General features: G+C 63.2%; 1 protein-coding gene across 1 annotated transcript; it reads right to left on the reverse strand.

Annotated features, from left to right (window-relative positions):
* Window positions 1-739: 739 nt before the first annotated feature.
* Window positions 740-20,426, reverse strand: EML3 (EMAP like 3). Its single transcript, XM_037905097.2, has 24 exons — window positions 20,256-20,426; window positions 16,385-16,552; window positions 16,064-16,151; window positions 15,208-15,651; window positions 14,590-14,703; window positions 11,226-11,254; window positions 11,015-11,050; window positions 10,537-10,660; window positions 10,109-10,258; window positions 9,716-9,785; window positions 9,332-9,442; window positions 8,784-8,879; window positions 8,046-8,180; window positions 7,744-7,882; window positions 7,099-7,250; window positions 5,561-5,686; window positions 5,174-5,305; window positions 4,862-4,929; window positions 4,464-4,552; window positions 4,120-4,217; window positions 3,781-3,868; window positions 3,442-3,540; window positions 2,039-2,169; window positions 740-1,555 (listed from the first exon to the last, which is right to left on the reverse strand). Exons 1-24 carry the CDS (start codon window positions 20,299-20,301, stop codon window positions 1,358-1,360), a joined length of 2,931 nt encoding a protein of 976 aa, XP_037761025.1. The 5' UTR covers window positions 20,302-20,426; the 3' UTR covers window positions 740-1,357.
* Between the last annotated feature and the right edge of the window lie 4,816 nt (window positions 20,427-25,242).

Raw genomic sequence — 25,242 nt, forward strand, 5'->3', positions numbered from 1 at the left:
TCCTGATGGCCGAAGCCGGGCAGAACTTCGGGCCTTGCCGGAGACCTTCGGATAAATCCGGAGACTGCAGCATTCGGCTATTTCCGGACAGAGACTTCCCCGCTCGGGCCTTTCCGGACGGAGACCCCAGCGCAGGGTTTTTAACCTTTTCCTCTTCGATGGGCTCTGCAGCGAGGCTGCCCCTGAAACAAGGGGCAATTCCCAGCAGCCTCAACCGCATGAGGGTTATTTGCATACATGTACATATGCAAATTTACAGCTGTGCAGCCCAAAATAGTCACTAATTTACCCCTTACACCCAGGAATTCACTGACTGCAGGGGGATCCTGCATCCAAAGATGAGATGCAGCCACCTCTGGGGTGGGGCACTATTGCACTAATTCCAGTGTCCTGCCATGTAGGAATGACAGAGCCCCAGGAGAGAGGCGGAGATGTTCTCTCTGTATCTCACTAGACCTGGGATCCCTGAGGCTAAATCCCTTATTTCCCTCTCCCCCGACTCTGGAACCAAAGCCTCAGCACGCTCCCCCCTCCCCCACATCCTCAGGGCGGTGTTAACAGTGATCCCTGCACTGCAGCATCCTAACGCAGGCTAGCCCCACCCTCTGCTGCCCCTAGCATGCATTCCTCTCCCCCACCCCACTGCTGTGGCCCCTGCCCACAGCCTTATGCCCCCCACCCTGTACCGCTGCTGTGTACCTACTCCCCAACCCTGACAGGAAGGAGACAGGAGCCCAGCCCCTGATGCCAAGGCTTTATTGCTGCCTCTCACAGTATTCAGCATCTTGCTGCTCTGGCGCAGCCGGGAATGTAAACGAAGCGGGGAGAGCAGTGTCCTGCTTCTCCAGGCTTGGTCCCAGCATTGGGGTCAGCCCTCAGGCCCCTGGAGGGAGAGAGTGTCCCCAGGTGGACAGGCCCCATCGTACACATGTTCTGGGAACGGAGTGAGGGTAGATAAGGGACAGCCCCAGCCCTAAAGATGGGCTGCCTCCATTAACACCCACATGGTTCCCCTAACCCCATAAGTTCCCCTGCCAGACACCCCCCCCCGCCCCTCATGCAATGAGGACTTCAAGGCAAGAGCCCCAATCCCAGCACCCTCCCAGCTGAGCCCCTGGGCCCTGGTGGGGGAGCTGCCAACAGGCCCTCTGCCCTGCCCCACCACTCTGACCTGTGCTGGGCCCTGAGCAGAATCCAGGCCTGCCCCCCAGTGTTAATGAAGCAGGTCGCATTATTAGCACGCGTTAGTCCCAGGGGGTGGGGGAACCCTCTGGCTGGGCCTGGCTCGCTGGGATCCATGTGCCAGGGCTGTCCAGGCCCACAGGCAATGAGGCTTGGTCCCTGCAGTGTCTCCAGCTCAGGCGCAGCCCCCAGCCTCCTGGGAAGAGAGGGAGGCAGAGGAGAGCGAGCAGCTGTGGGGGAGGCTGCCCCCCAGCACCCGCCACTGGAAGATGCTGGTGTCCTTGCCCCCCAGTGAGACCAGGTGGCTGTCATCATTCGTGAAGCGCACATTAGTCACGTGGCTCCCGTGGCCCCCATACACGTGACTGGGCGCCTGCAAGAGAGAACAAGGGAGTGGGGTCAGGCGTGGGTGCTGTCAATGGTCTCCCACCCCACCCAGAACCTCCAGAGTGTTCCCCAACCCCCTGGTCAAGGCCCTTGGGCTCTGCCACTACCCCCAGGACCTCCCAGAACCACACTGATACCCCAGTTGAGACCCCCCCCCCACTCAGAACCCCCAGAGATACCCCATTCCCCTGCCCAAGATCCTACAGAGACTCCCTGATCCCCTGGGATGTCCCCCCATAGAGTCCCCAGTTCCCTGCCCAAGACCCCCTGGGCATCCCCACACCCCAAACCATCAGGGTAGTCCCCAGCCAATGGGTAGAGGGGCAGACAAAATCCCTAGTTAATCTTCCACCCTACCCCCTGCATGCCTCCTCTCACCTCGGCCGTGGGGTCAGGGGTTAATGCCACCCCACCAGTCTCATTTTGGCCCTGGCACAGGGGTTAACCCCCCCATCCCTGCCAGTCTCACCTTGGCCCTGGCACAGGGGTACTGGAACAGATGCACCTTGCAGAAGTCATCTGCCACAGCGACTACACGCTCGTTGTGGGAGCGGCACAGGGAGTTGATGTCTGTGCCATCCGAGCCGTCCGGCCACACGCCTGCATGGGAGAGACATGACAGCAAATGAAAGAAGTATGGGCTGGATGAATGGACTATAAGGTGGATAGAAAGCTGGCTAGATTGTCGGGCTCAACGGGTAGTGATCAATGGCTCCATGTCTAGTTGGCAGCCGGTGTCAAGTGGAGTGCCCCAAGGGTCGGTCCTCGGGTCGGTTTTGTTCAATATCTTCATAAATGATCTGGAGGATGGTGTGGATTGCACCCTCAGCAAGTTTGCAGATGACACTAAACTGGGAGGAGAGGTAGATACGCTGGAGGGTAGGGATAGGATACAGAGGGCCCTAGACAAATTGGAGGATTGGGCCAAAAGAAATCTGATGAGGTTCAACAAGGACAAGTGCAGAGTCCTGCACTTAGGATGGAAGAATCCAATGCACCGCTACAGACTAGGGACCGAATGGCTCAGCAGCAGTTCTGCAGAAAAGGACCTAGGGGTTACAGTGGACGAGAAGCTGGATATGAGTCAACAGTGTGCCCTTGTTGCCCAGGTGGCCAATGGCATTTTGGGATGTATAAGTAGGGGCATTGCCAGCAGATCGAGGGACGTGATCGTTCCCCGCTATTCAACACTGGTGAGGCCTCATCTGGAGTACTGTGTCCAGTTTTGGGCCCCACACTACAAGGATGTGGAAAAATTGGAAAGAGTCCAGCAGAGGGCAACAAAAATGATTAGGGGACTGGAACACATGACTTATGAGGAGAGGCTGAGGGAACTGGGGATGTTTAGTCTGCGGAACAGAAGAATGAGGGGGGATTTGACAGCTGCTTTCAACTACCTGAAAGGGGGTTCCAAAGCGGATGGATCTAGACTGTTCTCAGGTGGTAGCAGATGACAGAACAAGGAGTAATGGTCTCAAGTTGCAGTGGGGGAGATTTAGGTTGGATATTAGGAAAAACTTTTTCACTAGGAGGGTGGTGAAACACTGGAAGGCGTTACCTAGGGAGGTGGTGGAATCTCCTTCCTTAGATATTTTTAAGGTCAGGCTTGACAAAGCCCTGGCTGGGATGATTTAGTTGGGGATTGGTCCTGCTTTGAGCAGGGGGTTGGACTAGATGACCTCCTGAGGTCCCTTCCAACCCTGATATTCTATGATTCTATGACATGCTAGTGCTCCTTCCTGACCATGGCTCTCAGAGCCCCTGGGACCCCCTTTCTCCCCAGCTACATTCTTGTCTCTCCCTTCTCCCAGGGACCCTTCGTACCCCGACGCTCGCCCTCTCCCCCCATATCCCATGGGCCCCAACCCTCACCAAAAACGTGGAAGCCCAGCACGCAGGTGTACGACGCCCACTCCCGGTCGCGGCTCTCAAAGCGATTCCTCAACAGCTTGCAGCCGCCAGCCACATCCCCTGCAAACCGGGGAGAGACACGCGGGGTTAGGGTCCCACTGCAGAAACAGGCACTGCCACATGAGGGCACAGCTCCCAGCCACAGGTACCCAAGGAACGACACACACACTTGTCCCAGGGCACCAGAGCCACCTCCACCCATGACAGAAGCTTATGGAGCAGGCCCATGCACAACGAGGGCGACTCATGCCCAGGCACCAGAGTGACGGGCTCCTGAGCACCCCCATTCCCAGCACTCACAGTAGAGGATCTCGTAGTCTCCCGAGTTGGACATGATGAACTTGCTGTCCTTGGACCAGTCCAGGTGGGTGATGAAGCTAGAGTGTCCCTGGGCGGAGGGGGAAGAACAGGGGCATCAAAGCCAGTTACTCAAGGATCCCCCCAGCCCAGCCTCAGGCATCTCTCAAGGGGTCACAATCCAGGGGCCTGGAATCAGACACCCCCCTGGCTCCCAGGACCCGCCCCTCATCTCCCAGAGACCCTCTCCCCTTCCCTCCTCCACCTTTGGTCCAGTGACCTCCTCCACCATCCCAGTAGCCCCATCCCCCCGGCAGCCCTCTCTCCTTGGCACCCCCTCACCGTGCAGCGGCCGAAGCGGCTGTACTTGCGTTCCCCCTCCCCCACGCTGTAGATGTAGATGAAGTTGTCGTGGGAGCCGATGGCCAGGAACTCACCATCTGCACGGGGGAGAAAAGAGAGGTGGGAAGGGGCCACGTGGGGGGCAGCTGCAAAAGGGGGGTGGAGGAGGTGGTGGAAACAGAGCCATGGGGGATGGGGAGAAGGGGAAGAACTTGCTCTACAACGTGGGGAAGATGGAGTGGGAATGGGGCCATGGAGCGGTGGGAGACGGAGGGAGCCAGAGCTGCAGTGGGGGAGAAACCTGGTGGGAATGGGGCCTGCAGGGGAAGGGAGGGGGGTCTGACCTGGTGAATAGCGCACCACTGAGAGCTGCTCGTTCCCGTCTGAGCCCCCTGACAGCACCTGCCGTGTCTCTGTGTCCAGCACCAGCCACCTGGGGGGGCACAGGAGGGGGTCAGAGCTCCCGTGGCACCGGATGTGCAGACACAGAGAGAGGACCCCACCCCAGGGAGAAGGGGCAACAGAGGGGGGGTTTCCGACCCTGGGGGCAAACCCTTAACCCCAGGGGGCCAGATTCAGGGAGTGGGGGTCACAGCCCCAAATCTCAGGGTCCTGCTTGCAGGGCCACCAGTAGCCCCTCAACCCCTTTGGGTGCGACTCCAGTGCGGTGGGAAGGGCTTCCCCAGACCCCCTGAGGGGCCAGAATGGGGGCAATGCGGGGGCAGGGTGGAGAGAGAGTTACCGTCCAGTGTTGAGTCCTACAGCCACCACCCGGCCACTGGGGTGGAAATCAGCGCAGAGCCCGATCTCCTGGGGGGGAGAGACACCCTGTAAGGACCTTGACCCTCCTCCCACCCACCCCACCCCACCCCACCTCCTCAGGCAGTACCTCCAAGGTGAGGCTCCAGCCCATTGCATCCCCCATCCCCACCAGGGTGGTAACTCCAGGGGGAGGCTCCAGCCCACTGCGTTCCCCATCCCCCACAGGGTGGTACCTGCAGGGTGAGGCTCCAGGCTGCCGTGAACCCCCCCCCCATTCCCCCCAGGGCGGTACCTCCAGGGTGAGGCTCCAGGCCGCCGTGTGCTCCCCGCTGTCCCACATGCAGACCTGCCTGTCATGCCCGCAGGTGAGGAAGAGGCTCCGTGAGGGGTGGGTGGCCAAGCCCCACAGCTCGTCCGTGTGACCCTGCAACCAAGGAGAGCCTGACGGGGACAGGCGGGGACCTAGCTCACCCCGTTGTACGCTGCTGTCCATGACCTCAATCCCATCTCTCCCCCCCCCACTGCTCCCCAGTCCCCAACCCATTTGTCCCCCTTGCTTTCCCAAGCACCCCTCACCCTGCTGCACCCCCATACTCCTCCCCATGACCCCTCCCTTTCCCAAGCCCTCCCACAGCCCCTCAGTCTCTGTAGCCCCAAGGCTCCCCAGCTCCCCGCTCACCTGGATAATGGGGGTGAAGCCAGCAGCCAGACTGCCCCTGAGCAGCGCATTGCGCGTAGTCCCAACCAGCAGCTCAGCCCCGGGGCCCTCGACAATGGTGCGCACAGCCCCAAACTGCTCCGGGATCTGGGGGGCACAAGGGGCTGACTGAGCAGGGGTGGGGACAGCAGGAGCCACAGATCCCCCCACATGCTCACTGCAGATCCTGATCCCCACCCATGACTCCTACAGACCCCTTCCCCTCCGGCAGATCCCCCCTCCTCCTACCCACAGCCTCCTGCTGCACCCCGGACACGCCTCCGGCAGATCCTGAGCTCCTACCCATGACTTCTATAGTTTCCCAACCATGCCCCCCCACAGATCCCCAGCTCCTGCAGCCCCCTCATCAACCCTCCAAACACCCCCTGCCCACCCCTGCAGATCCGCCACCCGCACCCACTACAGCCCCCTCACTGACTCCTCAAACACCTCCTGCCCACTGTCAGAAAGTGGAGATTTTCCCTTGTTATGTTGTATGTGAGTTTTACTGTTGAGCCTATGTGAGTTTTACTGTTTTGCATGAATACTGTGTGTGCCTCAGTTTCCCTGTGTGCTGCACCAATACCTCGGTGGTGGGAATAGGGGTGTGTGACTTTGGCTGAGACCTCTGGGGCAGGTGAGGCTGCTCCAGCTGCCTGCACATATGACCAGTGCCCTTCATAACCGGAGACCCAGGAGGGGGATGCAACCAGGTGACTGCCCAGGAAGTGAGACAAAGAGGAGGAGGACCAATGGGGGTGTCTGAGGTCAGGTTGCTGGAAGCTGGCAGTCTGCCTGGGGGGACTGGACGGGGGGGAGTCTAGGGCTTCTGGTCCAAGACTCCCCAAGTTGGACCTGTCTGAAAGTCACTGATTTCTCTGCTAACAAATTCTGTGTTCCTGTCAACTAATAAACCTTCCGTTTTACTGGCTGGCTGAGAGTCCCATCTGACAGTGGAGTTGGGGTGCAGGGCCCTCTGGCTTCCTCAGGAGCCCCACCTGTGCAGACTTGCTGCGGGAAGCGCATGGTGTGGAAGGGGAAGCTAAATGCTCTGAGGTCAGACCCAGGAAGGTGGAAGTTGTGTAAGCTTCTTGCCCTGGAGACAGTCTGCTCAGAGAAAGGAGGCTCCCCCAGAGTCTTGGATGGCTTCATATGAAATAGTTCCAGAGCATTGCCCGGTGACTTCGTGACACCCACCCCCCCACCACTACAGACCCCTCTCCGATCCCCAAACACCTCCCCTGCTCCCCTGCCAACAGATCCTGCAGGCAAATCCCCATCCATCTCCATGTCCAACCGCAGATCCCCTTGCCCAACCCCTGCATACACCCCAACCCTCCCCACAGATCCCCCTGCCCATCCCCCCTCCAACACTGGCAGATTCTGACCCCACCCCTGCCTCCTACAATCCCCTGTGGATCCCCCATGCTCACCCTCACTCCAGTCCCATGCAGATGCCACCCCAAGGACCACTGCCCTGTTCCCGCTTTGGATCTGAGCCCATCGGACTTCCCCCTCACCTCCACCTCCTGAAGCAGGGCAAGGCTGGGGCTCCAGTGCACAAGGCGCCGGTCCTTCCCACCCCCACTCAGCACTGAGCCGTCGCGCCGCAAGCAGAGCGAGAAGATGCTGCCTTCGTGTGCCCGGGTCTGATGCCCGATTTGGTAGGTCTCTGCAATGGGGTGGTGGGGTCATTGCTGGGCCCTCTCCCCCTGACCCCTCCCAGCCCAGGGGGGTCCCTGCATCCCCTCCACTCCAGGTCCCCCCCACTCTCACCCCCCCCAGCCCAGGGGTCTGTGCAGGCCTCCCCCCAGCCCAGAGGTCCCTGCCCTCCAGCCCAGGGGTCTGTGCAGGCCTCCCCCCAGCCCAGGGGTCCCTGCCTCCAAGCCCAGGGGTCTGTGCAGGCCTCTCCCCAGCCCAGGGGTCCCTGCCTCCAAGCCCAGGGGTCTGTGCAGGCCTCTCCCCAGCCCAGGGGTCCCTGCCTCCAAGCCCAGGGGTCTGTGCAGGCCTCTCCCCAGCCCAGGGGTCCCTGCCTCCAAGCCCAGGGGTCTGTGCAGACCTCCCCCCAGCCCAGAGGTCCCTGCCCTCCAGCCCAGGGGTCTGTGCAGGTGTCCCCCCAGCCCAGGGGTCTGTGCAGCTGCAGCCCCCCCCCATCTCCCCAATACCTTTGGCGCCCTTGCCCAGTGTGCGGATATCGGCGGCCGTGCGTGCCCAGGTCAGGATATTCCCCTCTGAGTCCCCCGTCAGCACATCCCCATTGGCATCAAACAGAAAGCACTGGATGAACTTGGGCTTCTTGTACTTCTGGAAATGGGGGGGAGGAGAAAAGTGAATTGGGGGGGTGCTCTCGGGGCAGCCAGGCTCAACCCCTCACAGGCTGAGCCCAGAGTCCTTCCCCAGCCAGGTGCAGCACAGGCCCCTGACCCAGCTGAGAACTGCCCCCTCCAGCCAGCCCCCAGCCCCTCACCCCGAAGATGCCCTGCTTCTTGCTCAGGGTGCTGCCGCTCCAGGTCCAGAAGTAGACGTGGGATTTCCCACTGGTGATGAAGTTGCTGCTGTCCTGGGGGTTGAACTCCACTGTGAACACGGACTCGTTGGTGCTCTGGAGAGGGGAGAGAGGGGGCATGACAGGACAGGGGGCAACTGGAGGGACAGGGACATGTGGGGATTGTGGGTGCCCAGCAGGATTCTGTGTGGGGTCCCCAAGGGTGGGGATGGTGAGACCCCTCATTGCTCCTCTCCCACCAGTGGATGGCACCAGGGGCAGGGGGACGCCCATGGGCTGGGGGGGTCCCTTGCTGAGTTTTGGGTGGCACCTCTACCCCAGGGGAGTCCTCCTTCTGCTGCCAGCTCCATCCCCAGGGAAGGGAGATCGATGCACAGCCCAGACTCAGACCCTTGGCCTGGCCCAGGGTCCCTGCATGGTCGGCAGGGAAGCACAATGACCTCAGTTCCCCAAATATGTACAGGTTGCCATGGAGACAGCACCCAAAAAGCAGGAGCAGCACTGCAGCGTCACCCAGTGAAGGAGAGCGGGGGCTGCAGCCCGGACGCCTGGGTTCTCTTCCCAGCTCTGGGAGGGGAGAGGGAGCTAGTGGCTGAGAGCAGGGATGGGGGCTTGGAGTCAGGACTCCTGGGTTCTGTTCCCTGTGGTGTCCCCCCACCCCTGAAATGCTATGCAGCCTTGGGTCTGCCCCCGGCTCACCTTGATCTCGGCCTGCTTGGTGCCACGGGCACAGTCCCATACTGACAGCATGTGTTCGTTGGAGTCGTCCACCACGCACAGATAGGCCCCCTGGTCCTGCAGATGGCAGCCGGGAAGGACAGTTGCCAATGGGGGCTCCTCAAGAATGGAATATGGGGACACAGGGGCGTAGGGAACATGCAAAGGGATGTGGGGGGTCTGGATAGGGGACACAAATTCCCTCCCCCACCCCCTCCAAATTCCCCCCCCCAATTCCCCCTCCCCACCACGACTGCACAGCCCAGGCCCCCAGCACAGCCAGGGCTGACAAGGACTGGGAGGGGAAGGGGAATTGGGGGCACTCCAGCCGGGTTCACCTCCTGTCAGGCTGTCCTGAGGGAGTCCTGCCCCCCAAGAGCCCAAGGGGGCAAGGAAGGATCCAAGCTGAGGTGGGGCAATGGGACAGTGTGGGGCAGGAATCTGAGTTGGGGGTGGAGAAAGGGAGGGCAGGGTGACGGGAGACGTGAGGCAGGGAACCGAGGGGGGGCAGGGCTAGCGCTTGGACTCACAGCAGTGGAGAAGGCAAGGGAGCCAACGCCTCGCTCAAAGCTCCCCAGGCCAATCTGCTGCAGGGTGAGCAGCGTGGAGGAGTCCCAGATGTGCACGAAGGGCTGCAGGGGCTGCAAGAGAGGAGATGGGTCAGGACAGACACAGGAGTTGGGGGGTGTCAGGGACTTGGGGGGCAGGTCCCAGGAGGCAGGGCCTCGTGGACAGGGACCCTGTGGTAAGTCTGGCCTCCTGCACTGAGACCCCTGCTCTCCCCACCCTGCGGGGCCAGAGCCCAGGGTGTGGCAGGGTTTCTCACCCGGCTCTCCAGGAAGCTGGCTCAGTGGGACTCCCCTAAATCCCACTCTGGGACAGCCCTGCAGGATCCGTCCCCCCTCGGTGGGTACCTTGCCATCCTTGTCCACGCCAGCAGTCTGCCCTGTGGCCACACGCACTCTGTCAGGATGCACAGCCAGGCTGCAGGGGAGAGATGGGGGGAGGCGATTATTGGCTCAAAAACGCAGGGGCCACAGCCAGGGTGGAGAGACCAGCCTGGGACCCCCCCCGCCCCACGTGCCCTTGCCGCAGTGGGTGACCCCTGTGCCCTCGCCTGTGCCTCCACTTCAGTCCGTGCCCCCATGTACTCTCCCTCCGACAGAGCTGGTGCTCCCCAGCTGCTCTGTGCCCCAACGTACTCCCCATCTCCTGCAGTCAGGGCCCGCCAGGCCCCGGCCATCGCTCCACAGCCCGCCCCCCGGGCACGCCCCCGGCACTCTGCCGGTGCTGCCCCGTGCGCTCACCATCGCACGCAGTCAGTGTGGCGCAGGTAGTGGCGCTGGCTGCGGCGCTGGACGTGGTACAGCACCACCACACAGGCGATGAAGTAAACCAGCTCCCCTGAGGCCAGGACGTAGAGATTGGAGCGGCTGTCCCGGCCGCGGTACCCATAGCTGGGCGGGCCCGTCAAGGAGCACAGAGGGGAGCGAGGGGGCCAAGCCAGCCAGCCCCAGGGCTGGGGAAACAGAGGGACACAGTGCACCCTGTGGGGGCGGGGAGGCCAGGAGCACAGCGCCCTTTGGAGGGGGGACACAGCGCACCCTGAGGGTGGGGGGGCAGCACAGCGCTCTCTGGAGGGAGCAGGGGACATCGTGCTCTATGGGGAGCTGTGCTGCCTGGGGCAGGGCAGGTGCGGGCTGTGGGAGGGGGGCTTTGCCCGGCTGAAGGATACACCCAGTCGAGCTGTAGGTGCTCAGGGGGCAGCTCTGCACGCAGCTCCTCGTAGTGGGAGATGCCCGATGGGATGTACATGGTGATGGGCCGGCCCCGCAGGAACATCTTGATCGAGAGGCCCTCTGGGGGATAGCGGGGGTGGGAGGGAGACAGGTCACAGCCAGCACCATCCCCCAGGCCCATCCCATGCAGCCTCCCCATGCCCACCACATCCAACTCCCTGCCACATCCACCCACCCCATCCCCCAAAAGCACCCCCAGGCTCCACCCAACCCCCCCACACTCCATCCCGTGCACCAGTCCCACACGCTCGACCTCCCACAACACCATCCCCTGGGCTGCCCCCTCCACCCCGCAGGCACCCCGCCCCCAGGTACATCATCTCACAAGCCCCATCAAAAACATGCTTTGAGTCCCATCCCCCTGTGGCTCCAGCCACCCAGGGCAGCCTCCAATGCCTGTCCCAGCAGCCTCACCAAGGTTGTAGGTCCCACGCCGAGACCCCAAGGGCCCTGCAAGGAAACAGGGAGCGTCAAGAGATTTGGGGCCACGCGTGGCAGGACGAAGGACCAGGGCAAGGGGCTGAATTCCCCCCACACTTGCCCTCCCCACACTGCCCAGGGCACTGGCACCAGTGGAATGACACTCCCCGGGCACTGATCACCACTCAGCTTCCCCACAGCTCACCTGGGCTCAGGTTAGGGTCCTTCATCCGGCTAGAAGGGAAAAGCAGAGCATCAGCAGGGGGGGCTGCAGGGAGTGGGCTCTGGCTTTAACTGTGGGGAGTGGAGCAGGGGGAGCTCTATGCAGCAGAGTGTGTGTGAGGGTGGGGGGGCGTGTTCCAGAAGGCATCGTAGCAGGGGGCAGGGTGTGCATGGTGGGGGCTGTTCCCAGCAGGGATTGCTGTGGGGGGGGCAGGGTGTGCGTGGTGGGGGCTGTTCCCAGCAGGGATCGCTGTGGGGGGGGCAAGGTGTGCATGGGGAGGCCTGTTCCCAGCAGGGATCGCTGTGGAGGGCAGGGTGTGCGTGGGGAGGCCAGTTCCCAGCAGGGATCGCTGTGGAGGGCAGGGTGTGCGTGGGGAGGCCTGTTCCCAGCAGGGATCGCTGTGAGGCGGCAGGGTGTGCATGGGGAGGCCTGTTCCCAGCAGGGATCGCTGTGGAGGGCAGGGTGTGCATGGGGAGGCCAGTTCCCAGCAGGGATCGCTGTGGAGGGCAGGGTGTGCGTGGGGAGGCCTGTTCCCAGCAGGGATCGCTGCGGGGGGCAGGGTGTGCGTGAGGAGGCCTGTTCCCAGCAGGGATCGCTGCGGGGGGCAAGGTGTGCGTGGGGAGGCCTGTTCCCAGCAGGGATCGCTGCGGGGGGCAGGGTGTGCGTGGGGAGGCCTGTTCCCAGCAGGGATCGCTGCGGGGGGCAGGGTGTGCGTGGGGAGGCCTGTTCCCAGCAGGGATCGCTGCGGGGGGCAGGGTGTGCGTGGGGAGGCCTGTTCCCAGCAGGGATCGCTGCGGGGGGCAGGGTGTGCGTGGTGGGGGCTGTTCCCAGCAGGGATCGCTGCGGGGGGCAGGGTGTGCGTGGTGGGGGCTGTTCCCAGCAGGGATCGCTGCGGGGGGCAGGGTGTGCGTGGTGGGGGCTGTTCCCAGCAGGGATCGCTGCGGGGGGCAGGGTGTGCGTGGTGGGGGCTGTTCCCAGCAGGGATCGCGGCGGGGGGCAGGGTGTGCGTGGTGGGGGCTGTTCCCAGCAGGGATCGCGGCGGGGGGCAGGGTGTGCGTGGTGGGGGCTGTTCCCAGCAGGGATCGCGGCGGGGGGCAGGGTGTGCGTGGTGGGGGCTGTTCCCAGCAGGGATCGCTGCGGGGGGCAGGGTGTGCGTGGGGAGGCCTGTTCCCAGCAGGGATCGCTGCGGGAGGCAGGGTGTGCGTGGGAGGGCCTGTTCCCAGCAGGGATCGCTGCGGGGGGCAGGGTGTGCGTGGGGAGGCCTGTTCCCAGCAGGGATCGCTGCGGGGGGCAGGGTGTGCGTGGGGAGGCCTGTTCCCAGCAGGGATCGCTGCGGGGGGCAGGGTGTGCGTGGGGAGGCCTGTTCCCAGCAGGGATCGCTGCGGGGGGGCAGGGTGTGCGTGGGGAGGCCTGTTCCCAGCAGGGATCGCTGCGGGGGGGGCAGGGTGTGCGTGGGGAGGCCTGTTCCCAGCAGGGATCGCTGCGGGGGGGGCAGGGTGTGCGTGGGGAGGCCTGTTCCCAGCAGGGATCGCTGCGGGAGGCAGGGTGTGCGTGGGAGGGCCTGTTCCCAGCAGGGATCGCTGCGGGAGGCAGGGTGTGCGTGGGGAGGCCTGTTCCCAGCAGGGATCGCTGCGGGGGGCAGGGTGTGCGTGGGGAGGCCTGTTCCCAGCAGGGATCGCTGCGGGGGGCAGGGTGTGCGTGGGGAGGCCTGTTCCCAGCAGGATCGCTGCGGGGGGCAGGGTGTGCGTGGGGAGGCCTGTTCCCAGCAGGGATCGCTGCGGGGGGCAGGGTGTGCGTGGGGAGGCCTGTTCCCAGCAGGGATCGCTGCGGGGGGGGCAGGGTGTGCGTGGGGAGGCCTGTTCCCAGCAGGGATCGCTGCGGGGGGGCAGGGTGTGCGTGGGAAGGCCTGTTCCCAGCAGGGATCGCTGCGGGGGGGCAGGGTGTGCGTGGGAAGGCCTGTTCCCAGCAGGGATCGCTGCGGGGGGCAGGGTGTGCGTGGGAAGGCCTGTTCCCAGCAGGGATCGCTGCGGGGGGCAGGGTGTGCGTGGGAAGGCCTGTTCCCAGCAGGGATCGCTGCGGGGGGCAGGGTGTGCGTGGGGAGGCCTGTTCCCAGCAGGGATCGCTGCGGGGGGGGCAGGGTGTGCGTGGTGGGGGCTGTTTCCCAGCAGGGATCGCTGCGGGGGGGGCCGGGTGGGCGGGGTGGGGGCTGTTCCCAGCAGGGATCGCTGCGGGGGGGGCAGGGTGTGCGTGGTGGGGGCTGTTCCCAGCAGGGATCGCTGCGGGGGGGGGCAGGGTGTGCGTGGTGGGGGCTGTTCCCAGCAGGGATCGCTGCGGGGGGGGCAGGGTGTGCGTGGTGGGGGCTGTTCCCAGCAGGGATCGCTGCGGGGGGCAGGGTGTGCGTGGGGAGGCCTGTTCCCAGCAGGGATCGCTGCGGGGGGGGCAGGGTGTGCGTGGTGGGGGCTGTTCCCAGCAGGGATCGCTGCGGGGGGGGCAGGGTGTGCGTGGTGGGGGCTGTTCCCAGCAGGGATCGCTGCGGGGGGGGCAGGGTGTGCGTGGTGGGGGCTGTTCCCAGCAGGGATCGCTGCGGGGGGGGCAGGGTGTGCGTGGTGGGGGCTGTTCCCAGCAGGGATCGCTGCGGGGGGGGCAGGGTGTGCGTGGTGGGGGCTGTTCCCAGCAGGGATCGCTGCGGGGGGCAGGGTGTGCGTGGGAAGGCCTGTTCCCAGCAGGGATCGCTGCGGGGGGGGCAGGGTGTGCGTGGTGGGGGCTGTTCCCAGCAGGGATCGCTGCGGGGGGGGCAGGGTGTGCGTGGTGGGGGCTGTTCCCAGCAGGGATCGCTGCGGGGGGGGCAGGGTGTGCGTGAGGAGGCCTGTTCCCAGCAGGGATCGCTGCGGGGGGCAGGGTGTGCGTGGTGGGGGCTGTTCCCAGCAGGGATCGCTGCGGGGGGCAGGGTGTGCGTGGCAAGGCCTGTTCCCAGCAGGGATCGCTGCGGGGGGCAAGGTGTGCGTGGGGAGGCCTGTTCCCAGCAGGGATCGCTGCGGGGGGGCAGGGTGTGCGTGGTGGGGGCTGTTCCCAGCAGGGATCGCTGCGGGGGGCAGGGTGTGCGTGGGAAGGCCTGTTCCCAGCAGGGATCGCTGCGGGGGGCAGGGTGTGCGTGGGGAGGCCTGTTCCCAGCAGGGATCGCTGCGGGGGGCAGGGTGTGCGTGGGGAGGCCTGTTCCCAGCAGGGATCGCTGTGGGGGGCAGGGTGTGCGTGGTGGGAGCTATTCCCAGCAGGGATCGCCGCAGGGAGTGGGGGGCTGTTCCCAGCAAGGGGCACTGGTTCGGGGGGGTGTTGGAGTGACCCTAACTTCTCCAGGCTGCTGGAGCGCGTGAGCAGGTTGGCGGACGATGCTGCCTTCTTGCTAAGGCGCTGCCGGGCCTTGGCCTTGTCGGGCTTGTCGGAGGAGCTGTTCCTGCGCAGGCTGGTGGGAGAGGGAGCAGTCAGGTTAACTACATGCACTGGGTGGGGGTCAGCATGAGCCATCCCCCAGCTCCCCAAGGCCGGGGCACCCGCACATGAACTCCCTTTTCCCACATCAATCCACCCACGCCCCATCTCCGGCAAAGGGGAGAATGGGGCCCTTCGTTCAGCGATTCCCAATGAGGATCTCCCCACCCCAGCTCCCCTGTGGGGGGGGCCTAAGACACAGACAGCATCTGATTTTACCAGCCCCACAGTTCAGGCTGCACTGGGGGATGCGGCTGGACACATCAACTGGAAACAGAGCCCAGGAATCCTGGTTCCCAGACAGCTTCCTTCACCCCCCACCTTCTGGCCCCTGTAAACACACACTCACCTACTAGAGCCCAATCCCCACTCAGAGCCCTGCCTCCCAGACATCTGCTCTAACCACTAGATCCCACTCCCCTCCGAGAGCTGACAATCGAGCCCAGGTGTCCTGGTGTCCCCTCCGTCCCCCACTCACAGCTCTTTCCTGGTGCCTTTCAGGGCATGGACCGCTGGCACCGGGGAGGCTGTGGCACTGCTGCTGCTGCTCCCCTCGGATGGGGGCTCCGGGGATAGCATCTCCTCCCTGTGGAGCTGACTCTCAGGGGGCTGGCTGCCATTTGCACTGCCCTGGAGTGGGGCGGCTGCTTCACAGTCATGGGGAGGCTCGGAGGAGTCCTGGGGGGGCCCTGCTCCCAGTATGTCAGGGGCTGAGGCTGGCTGGGCCAGGCCTAGTGGACTGTGAGGCATCCCCAGGGCATTTGGCTCTTCTGACTCAACCCCGATCCCTGGAGGGCTCCAGCCCCACTTCACGCCCAACAGGGCCGACTCATCAGTCTGGGTCCCGGTGCTGATGGGGGCTCCCGGTGGGCGCCCTGCACCCAACTCCTCATGGCACACGACTCCCGATGCGAGCACTGGGCTGTGAACCAAAGCACCACAGCATGGGCTGAGAGAACGCCCCATGGGGTGGGAGACCCCTCAAGTGCCCACCTCACCCCCCTCAACCTGACCACACTGCCCTCCCCAAAACCTCTTACCCTCCAATTCCCCAGACCTGACCCCATGGCCTCTGCCTACTGTCTCCCCAAAAACACCCCCACTGCCCCACATTCCCTCTTCACTCCCATCTGGGGGGGCTTGCCCTGGGGTCCCCTCCCCAGAACCTGGCACTCCCTCCCCCCTCAGTACTGATCCTGAACCTCAGGGTCATGCCTGCCTCATGGCCCTGGCTCTGGCCCTGGCTCTGGCCCTGGCCCCAGCCCCCTCCCTGTCCCTGGTCCAGAAGTCCCTGGGGTCCCTGCGCCAGGGTGGGGGCACAGCCTGGGTGATACCTGCAGCTGGCGGTCAGTGGGATCCAGGATGTCCCATGGCCCAGCGAAGGATCCAGGAACAGCCGGGTGTCCGGGACAGCATCATTCGCTGCAGGGAAATGATAGAGAAATATCAGCCCCATGGGAAACTCCAACTCCCCAGATGGCACTAATGCTGCCCTCCACAGTGCCCTGACTGCTCCTGCCCTGGGCCCTACAGCGCCCTCTTCTGGGAGAGCCTGGGGCTGGAGTAACCTAGAGCTCTGCCCACAGCCAGCACTCCTGCCCTGCTCCCTGCAGCGCCTCCTGCTAGACTCCTATCCCAGTTCCTGTGTGTCCCACCTGCCAGTAGCTGCTGCGTGAGGAGTGGGATCTGCTGGTCGTAGAGGCTGAGTCTCCGCAGCGCATCAGCCAGTGCCGATTTCACCAGCGTCAGCTCCTCCTCCTGGCTCTGCAGCCGGAGCTCCAGACTGGCCAACCGGTCGGGGCGCAGGGCTGAGATGGTCTCATCTAGCAGGGGCAGCATCAGAATTGTTAGCTCCAGCCACTTGGGCAGGTTCCTGCCCCCCAAACCAGGTCCCCTGCTCTAACCACTAGACCCAATGCCCCTCCCAGAGTGGGGACAGAACCCAGGAGTCCTGACCCACAGCCCCCTGCTGCTCTAACTCGCTAGACTCCATGCAATTCCCAGAGCTGGGGATAGAACCCAGGAGTCCTGACTTACAAGCCCCTGCTCTAACCACTAGACCCCACTCCCCTCCCAGAGCAGGGACAGAACCCAGAAGTCCTGGCTCCCAACCCCCCTCCTCTAACCTCCTCACATGGAATGGAGCCCCGAAGACCCCTAACACCCAATCCCGAGAGACGGGGAAGCTGACGCCAGGGAGAAGGGGCTGGACACCGCCTGCTCACTGGGGCCACTCCCCACCCCGACACCGCCTGCTGCATGGGGCGAGGACCAGAGCCCTACTTCTACCCAGGCCAGCCCCAGCGGATGAGTCCCCACAAGGAGGATTGAGGAGGAACAGGAAGCCCAGGCTGAAAAGGGCTGGGGGCTCTGTGCAGGGCTAGAGGGAATGGGATCCTGCCCCAGAGGGTACCCCCCCACACACACACACACTTGGGCAGCTCTCTGAGCAGACTGCAGCATGATAGGCTGATGACATCCACCCCCACTGCCCCACACCCCCAGCCCTGGACAGGCCCTGCTTTGTCCCCAGGGAGCTGCAGCCCCAGCCAAACACAAAGCTGCTTTCTCAATGGCATTTACAGCTCCCCGCCAGGCGCCCGCCTGACAGCCCAGCCCCAGCCAGAGAGGGGAGGGCAACTGTGGGGGGGGGGGGGAAGCCTGGCAAGATGCTGATCAGGAAAGCCAGGAGTTGGGCAGGCCAAGCACCAGACAGGGAGGGGCTGGGCACACTTGGCTGGGCTGGGCACCACGGGACCCCATCATTTCCCTTCCAGAGCTGGGCTAGAACCCAAGAACTCTGGCTCCCAGCCTCCCTTGTTCTAACCACTAGCCTCCAGCCCCCTCAGAGCTGAGGCTAGAACCCAGGCATCCTTGGCCCATCCTGTGCCTTACACCACAAAGTTGCTTTTTCTCGCAGTTCCTCACAGGAAGCCGCACCCCCCTGCAGGGAAACACGTTGGGTGACATTTTTGGGTGAGGTGCTCAGCTTGGCATTAACCCTTTGGGGCCTGGTGCTCCCTTGCCAGCTGCAGGGGGGAGATGTAGGACTGGGTGCTGGAGAATGGGGCTGCTGCCCTGGGGGTCTCCCAGCACTCTGATCCCGCTCAGTTCTGCAGTCTCTGGGCCCATGGTAGCTTCCTCCCTGCTCTGGGTGCAGGGAGGGGGAAGAGGAGGGCAGTGCCCGGGGGCTTTGCCTAGGCACTAAGCATGGCTGGGGTGGAGGTCTTCTGGCTGGGGACATGGGGAAGATGGGCTCAGCCACCCAAACCCTGGAGAGAGGCCCATGGGGAGTAGGGGCCCAGCCTGGGGGATAGACCCAAAGAAGAAGAAGAGGTCAGCTTGGGAGATGGGTCCAGGGGCAGGCCTCGGGAATAGGCCTGGAGCCAGTGGGGGCAGGCCTGGAGGAGTGTGGGGCTGAGCTGGGTGCTTTCCCATTTCCTGGCTTCCCTCCACCACCGCACATTTGTCTACATGGGCTTGGATCTGGTGCCATCAGTAGGACAAGCTGGGTCTGGGGAGATGGGATGGGGGTGGGGGTGGGCCCTGAGTTTGTGAATCCAACATCCAACACCCCGGCCAACAAAGCCCCTGAACCCAGCCCTCAGCCCTGGTCCTGCCCCACTGGGGTCGCACCTCCTAGGGGTTCTGTTCCCTGGACACGGGGACTGCCCAAGGGTGCTGGAACAATTTTTATAGTGGGGGTGCTGACAGTGCAAACCATGGAAACCAGGTCTTTGGTGTTTGTTATTACTACTTCAAGCACCCACAGCCCACCTAGTTCCACCACCACTGGGACATGGGCCGAGGGGGGAGGGCGGGGTGGGGGAGGTCTTCTGCCCCCCCCCCCCATGTGCCTATGCGATCTGTGCTACAACATGAACCCCAGCAGGGACTGGCTAGAGCTGGAGATGGGGACAAAGGGACCTGTTAGTTTCTGTGCCCCTGATGGGCAGACCCAGGCTAGACAGAGCTCCCCCCCGTCAGGACCCAAGTCCCTGGCCCTCTGCACATAAGGAGCGGGAGCGGGGTGGGGTTGAGGAAGCAGCTGCCAGTGTGAGGTGGGGCAGGACGCCAGGACTGATGGGACCTTTGGACCCAGTGCATGATGCTACCCAACACTGCAGGGACCTTTGGACTTGGAGTGTGGGGCAGGCCAGCCCCAGGCGAGGAGCCCCACCAGCCTGGTGGTCCAATGGCAGGGGAGCCCTGTAAAGCAGCAGAGTTGGGGGAGGAGCCCGGACAGACACCACCTGAACTCCCTCCTCTGATCCCCCTAGTTCTGACCAGTGACCTGACACCCCGCTCTCCAGTCTTTCCCCCTCCCCCATGTCTCTGGGCTGGGTTGCCTTGGCGCTGGCTGTTGCAATATCTGGGCCAAAGCAGTGGCTTCCTCCTGGCTTCAGGATGGAGAGGAAGCCCTGATGCTTCCAGGCAGTAGTAGGGGTGCTATGGGGAGCCAACAATCCTGCAGAGAGGGGGCACACAGCCCCACTGCAGACACTAGGCCAGCCTGTCCAGAGATGGAAGGAGGCCAACTTTGCAGTTAAGGGACTGGACTGGGAGCCAGGCTGCCTGGGTTCTATCCCCAGCTTCGGGACAGGGGGGTATTGTGGGTTGGAGGGGCACTAGGAACCAAGACTCTTGGATTTATTCCCAGCTCTGGGTGTGTCCCTAGGGATCTTTCTGAGCCTCAGTTCCCCCATCTGTGAAATGGATAAAGCTATGGCTGAGTCACTGTGGAGAGAAAGGTGCAATGGGGCAGGGTGGTTTGGCAGGTTGGGAGTATTTGGGGGGGCATCAGAGAGAAGGGGACCGCAAAACAGGAATTTCAAACTCTGTCCTAGGAGGAAAAGCTTCCCACTCCCCCCCAGCACAACATGCACCCCCACACACACACAACCCCTGCCTTCTTGTACACACCCTCCCGCACCCAATACACCCTCCCCCACCCAGCCCACTCCCCTCCACACACAGTGCCCCCAATAACTGAGCCCCCACCCCCTTCCCAGGCAGTGCATTCTCCTCCACACAGACCATCTACACAAAGTACAACCCCTTTCCAGACACCCTCAAGTACCCTCCATGCAGCCAACACCCCCACCCCTCTGCAAACACAGAGCACCCTCCGGCTGACCAATATCCCCTGCACCCCCACAATACACCCCATAGACCCCAAAACACCTGCATCCCCCTTCCCCAGGCCATGCTCTCCCCATAACACCCCCCAAACATACCCCCTTCTCATGGACCCCCAAACACTTGCATCCCCACCCCGACCCCATGCACACATTGCACCCCCACATAACGCACCCCCACACCCTCCCCATGTACCCCAACACGCCCCCGCCCCGCCAGGCCCCCGGCTCCCACCCGCACAGCGCCCCCTCCAGCCCCCGATCCGCTAGCGGGCCCCGGGCGGAACACGGGCCCCGGGCGGTCTGGAGCGCGGGGGAGCCGCGCCTGGGAGCTGGCACCTCGGGCCGCCCCGGGCCCCAGCCCTTTGGCCAGGCCCCCCGCACTCACCCGCGGGGCTGTGGTTCGAGCACCGGTCCATCGCGCCGCGGGCCATGCGCCCCTGGCGCCCCGACTCGCCGTGTGAGCGCCAGGGAGGCAGCGAGCGCTGGGGCCGCTGCTCCCCCACCCCAGGAAGCGGCGCGCCGTGTCATTTCCCCTTCGCAGCCCGGGCCCGATCCCGATGTGACTCCGGATTCGCCCGGCTCGGGGCAGGCAGGGGGGTTAACGCTTCGCTGCCCGGAGCCGCGAGCGACTCCAGCGACAAACCCGGAGGCGAGAGTTGTGGGAGGAAGGGCCCAGGAACTGAGAGCACCCAAAGGCGAAAGGACACCCAGAGAGACAGGGCATGGTGGGGAACGGAAGGGGACCCAGGCGTCCTGGCTCCCTGTACCCTCTACCACGAGACCCCAAGCCATTCCTTTCCCGGAGCAGAGGCTAGAACCCAGGAGTCCTAGCTCACAACCCCCACCCACTCACACACAAACTAGACCCCACTCGCCTCTCAGAACTAGGGGACAGAACCCAGGTGCATTGGCTCCTAGCACTCACCACCTCCAACCACTAGACCCCACTCCCCACCTAGAGGCTGGGATTAAATTTAGTCTCCCGGCTCCCAAGCCCACCGCCACCACACACACAGTAACTACTAGACACAGATCACTCTCCTCCCCACGCCAGAAAATTAACCCAGGAGTCCAGGCGCCCAGCCTCCTGCTCTAACCACTAGACCCTACTCCCCTCCCTGAGCCCGGGATAGAATCCAGGAACCCTGACTCCCAGCCCTCTTAACAGGGTGCGGGGTGACACTGAATGGGAGGGAGCCCCCCACATGTGGGATGCACTGGATCACCTGGGCACGGATAGTAATGTCCCATCCACCTCTGGATTGGAGGAGCCAAGGGCTGGGGGCAGTGGCAGTGCTAGCCCACTTGGGGCCCTAGGCAGGAATATTCTCCTCCCCCCAACACTAAAACAGGCAAGTTCTTATAATAAAAACCGAATGGGGGGGCCCTTGAGCTGCTGAGGGCCCTAAGGAATTGCTTCAGCTGCTTACGCCTAGCACTGGCTCTGGCTGGGGGGCGGGGTCTGTGTGGAGGGTCTCTGCAGCCAGAATCTGGTGGGGCTGGGGGCAGGGTCCTGGCAGGGGGGCTCTGCAGCCAGTATCTGGAGCTGGCTGGTTTGTAGTCAGGCTGGGCAGGCAGCCCTGGGAGGTGGAAAATCCCGGGCTGGAGCAAGTGGCTCCTGTTTTCCTTGGCCCCCACAGCGCTGACGTTGCATTGCCAGGGCCTGGTTGCCAGGACACGCAGTCACCCAGCCTGGTCCAGGGGCCACGGGTACCACTGGGTAGAAGAGTCAGTCAGCTACCCCCAGTGGGATCCGGGGCACTACGACTGGGATGCACAGTCCCAGCCACCCCCAGCGCCCAGGATCCATGACCCGGGGCACAAGTGCCAGGATTCAACCTCCAGCCCCACCCAGGGCATTAGTGGCAGGATTCACACCCCCAGTGGGATCTGCACCACAGGACACTAGCACCAGAGATTCACAATCCCAACCCCCCTCCCCCTCACACACAGAGCTGGGATCCACTAGCACCAGGATTCCCACCCTTAGCTTCCTTCAGTGGGATCTGTGCCCCAGGGCAGTGACTCTCAGCCTTTCCTACTGTCCCCCTTGCAGGAGTTTGATTTGTCTTGCGTACCCCAAGTTTCACCTCACTTAAAAACTACATGCTTTCATAATCAGACATAAAAATACAGAAGTGTCACAGCTCACTGTTACTTTCCCATTTTTACCATATAAGTATGTGGTATACAGCATTGGAATAAACTGATTGGATATAAATATTGTACTTACGTTTAAGTGTGATACTTTAGCCTGTTTTTCACTTGCCAGCCTTGTCTGATGCCTGAGCCCCACTGCCCAGGGCTGAAGGATGGAACTTAGCTTTGTGGGGCCCCAAGCAATTGCCCTGCTTGTTATCCCCTAATACCAGTCCTGCACTTGTTACCCCCTGAACCTGTCCTGTGGCCCTCCTGAGGGTCACCACCCCCAGGTAGAGAACACAGATCTAGATGAGTTGATGTACCCCCTGGACCTAGATGAGTTGATGTACCCCCAGGGGTTTGTGTACCCCTGGTTGAGAACCACTGCCCCAGGACACTAGCAACCCCCAGACCCTCCTACTGTGATCCATGCCCCAGGGCACTAGCAATAGGATTCACACCCCCAGATTCCCCCCCACACACCCCACTGGAATCCATGCCCCAGGGCACTAGTGCCAGGATTCTGGCATCTGCACCCCAGGGCACTAGTGTCAGGATTCACACTCCCATCACCCCACCCAGCACAATGTGGTGAGAGGGGACAGAGACACCCTGTTGACACCCCCCTCCCCCAGGGCTGCAATGGTACCTGGCTTCTATTTCAGTGTGTCTAGCTCCCCTGTATGGCACGAGGCAGGCATCGCGCTGCAGCCCTCACACCCTGACATCCTGGGGGTCCCAGGGAGACTGGCCAGAACAGGGCTGGGTGCCAGGCTGAGCTGGACAGACAGGCCCCTGGTTCCAGGCACGGGACAGAACTGGGCATGGGTGCTCGGGACAGCACTGCCCAACCACACCATAGTACATGTGACCCTGGCTCCTGGCCCAGGGGTGCCTAACTTCTGACACACACAGCTTGTGGAGGGAGGGGAAATCTCATACTGGGGAGAGATGGGGGAGCTGAGTGTGTGTGACATGGGTCTATATGGGGGGGGTTAAATGGGCACCTGTGTGTTTGTGATATGGAGGGAGATGTGGGGTCTGTGTGTGTGATGTGGGGGTCTGTGTGTATTATATGGAGGAGATGAGGGGTCTGGGTATGTGATGTGGGGGAGATGGGAGAGATGGGTGTATGATGAGGAGGAGACGGGTCTGTGTGTGTGATGTGGGGGAGACAAGGGGTCTGTGTGTGTGATGAGGGAGAGATGGGGGGTCTGTGTGTGAGGTGGGGAGAGATGGGGGTCTTTGTGTGTGATATGAGGGAGATGGGGGGTCTGTATGTGTGATGAGGGGGAGATGAGGGGTCTGTGTGTGTGATGAGGCAGAGATGGGGGGTCTGTGTGTGATATGCAGGGAGATGCGGGCATCTGTGTGTGTGATGAGGGGGAGATTGGGGGTCTGTGTGTGTGATGGGGGGAGATGGGGGTCTGTGTGTGTGATGTGTAGGAAGGTGGGGGAGGGGTTTGTGTGTGTGATATGGGGGAGATCGTGGATCTGCGTGTGGTGATGAGCAGGGAGTCGAGGGGTGGGAGTGGGAAATGGGGGTGGTGTCTGTGATTTGGGCCTGGAAGGCCCAGAGCCCACGATCTCACTTGGACCCAACATCCCATTCCCCCAGCCCCGCTCTCCCTCTGAGTCAGGGCAAATTTCCCCCAGCAGGCCCCAAACCACGCTATGGGTCCCGTGGGTGGCTGCTCCCGCTGCGGCTGCTCCCACTTCCTGCCCCCCCCACCAGTGTCACCGTCAGGACCAGGCTCTCTCCGACAGGGGTGATTCAACTGGAAACCCAGCGCCCTGCCGAGCCAGTCAGAGTGTGCCTGCCGGGCAGGTGGGGGTGGAAGCAGGGCTGGGAGCAGGGGAAGAGGATCGGGGTTAGGTGGGGCGTGGCAGGGCCCTGATCCCACCGTCAGACCCTTCCTCACCCACCAGGCCAGTCCTGCATCCCAGGTTCCTGACCTGGGCCTCCTTCCCCGCATCTGGGGAGCTGAGCCCCGCACCCCCTTAAAGGCCCAGCTCACCCTGTGAGGTGGGAGAGATGGGGATAGGCACAGGATCAGAACTGGGGGAGGGGGTGGATTGGTGCAGGATGGAGGTTTGCTGATGGGGAGTGGGGCAGGCATCTCTAGCAGAGCCCCAGGCAGGCACCGGGAGGTGGGGAGAGGCTGCGGCTGCACTGTAAGCTGTGGTTACTGTACAGGAAGCCGGGACGCCCCACGATGTAGGTCAGAGCCACAGCACTGGTACATGAAGGGTTAACTCTCCCAGACCAAGGGGATGCTCAGTGTGAGACTGGGAGCCCCTGCTGCCCCCCTTGCAGCCCCTACAACCTCCCAGCCAGGATCGGGGATGGGGCCCTGCTGTAGACAGCGGAGAATCCAGCAGCCTCAATTCAAACCTGTGTGTGAGATGCTGCCCTGCCAGTGCCCCTTAGTCCTGACCCGCAGCCCCTGCTAGCCCAGCCCTGGGCTCCCCCCAAGCTCTGCAGGTGCCTCTCAGTCCTGACCCGCAGCCCCTGCTAGCCCAGCCCTGGGCTCCCCACTCAGCTCTGCCAGTGCCCCTTAGTCCCAGTCAGCAGCTGGGAGGGGGAGCTGCCCCTGGACTGGGTGAGATGGAGATTTCAGAAATGGCCCACCTCTCATGACAGGTTCACACTGATCCCGGGGAGCGGGGGTGGGGGTGGGGGCGGGAGTGTCCTGATGTGCCTCTGATGTACTGAGCCCCGTAAGGAACCCAGCCTAGGATCCCCGCCTGCTCCCCAGGGAGCCAGAGACATGACTGCTCCCTGCACAGTGGGGACCGACAGGGCCCCGAACTGGTGCTGAGGGAGGTGCGGTCAGAGGAAAGCTGTCGTCTGGGCCACGCTGTAATAATGGCGCCCACACACCCCGGTTTCAAAATGAATTGAGGCCGTCAGTCCCAGGGCCGTATACCCACAACAAAGAGCGACGCTGGACCCGATTCATCCTGAAAGTGAAACTCCCCACGGGCTTCGCGGGAGCCGCCCCCCAACTGATCGACTGGAATTCACTGTGTGGCTGGGAGACATTGCTGTAATTTATCTCTGACTGACTGAGATCAGGGCCGGGCGCTGCACAGACGCCGAGGGAGATCAGGGCCCCCATGACATCAGTGCTGCCCGGGACACGAGTGAGATCAGGAACCCTGTCACACCTGGCTCTGTACAGACTCCGAGTGAGATCAAGGCCCCCATCGCATCAGGTGCTGCACAG

The sequence above is a fragment of the Chelonia mydas genome, chromosome 7 (assembly GCF_015237465.2).
Source record: "Chelonia mydas isolate rCheMyd1 chromosome 7, rCheMyd1.pri.v2, whole genome shotgun sequence".
NCBI classification, from domain to species: Eukaryota; Metazoa; Chordata; order Testudines; family Cheloniidae; genus Chelonia; species Chelonia mydas.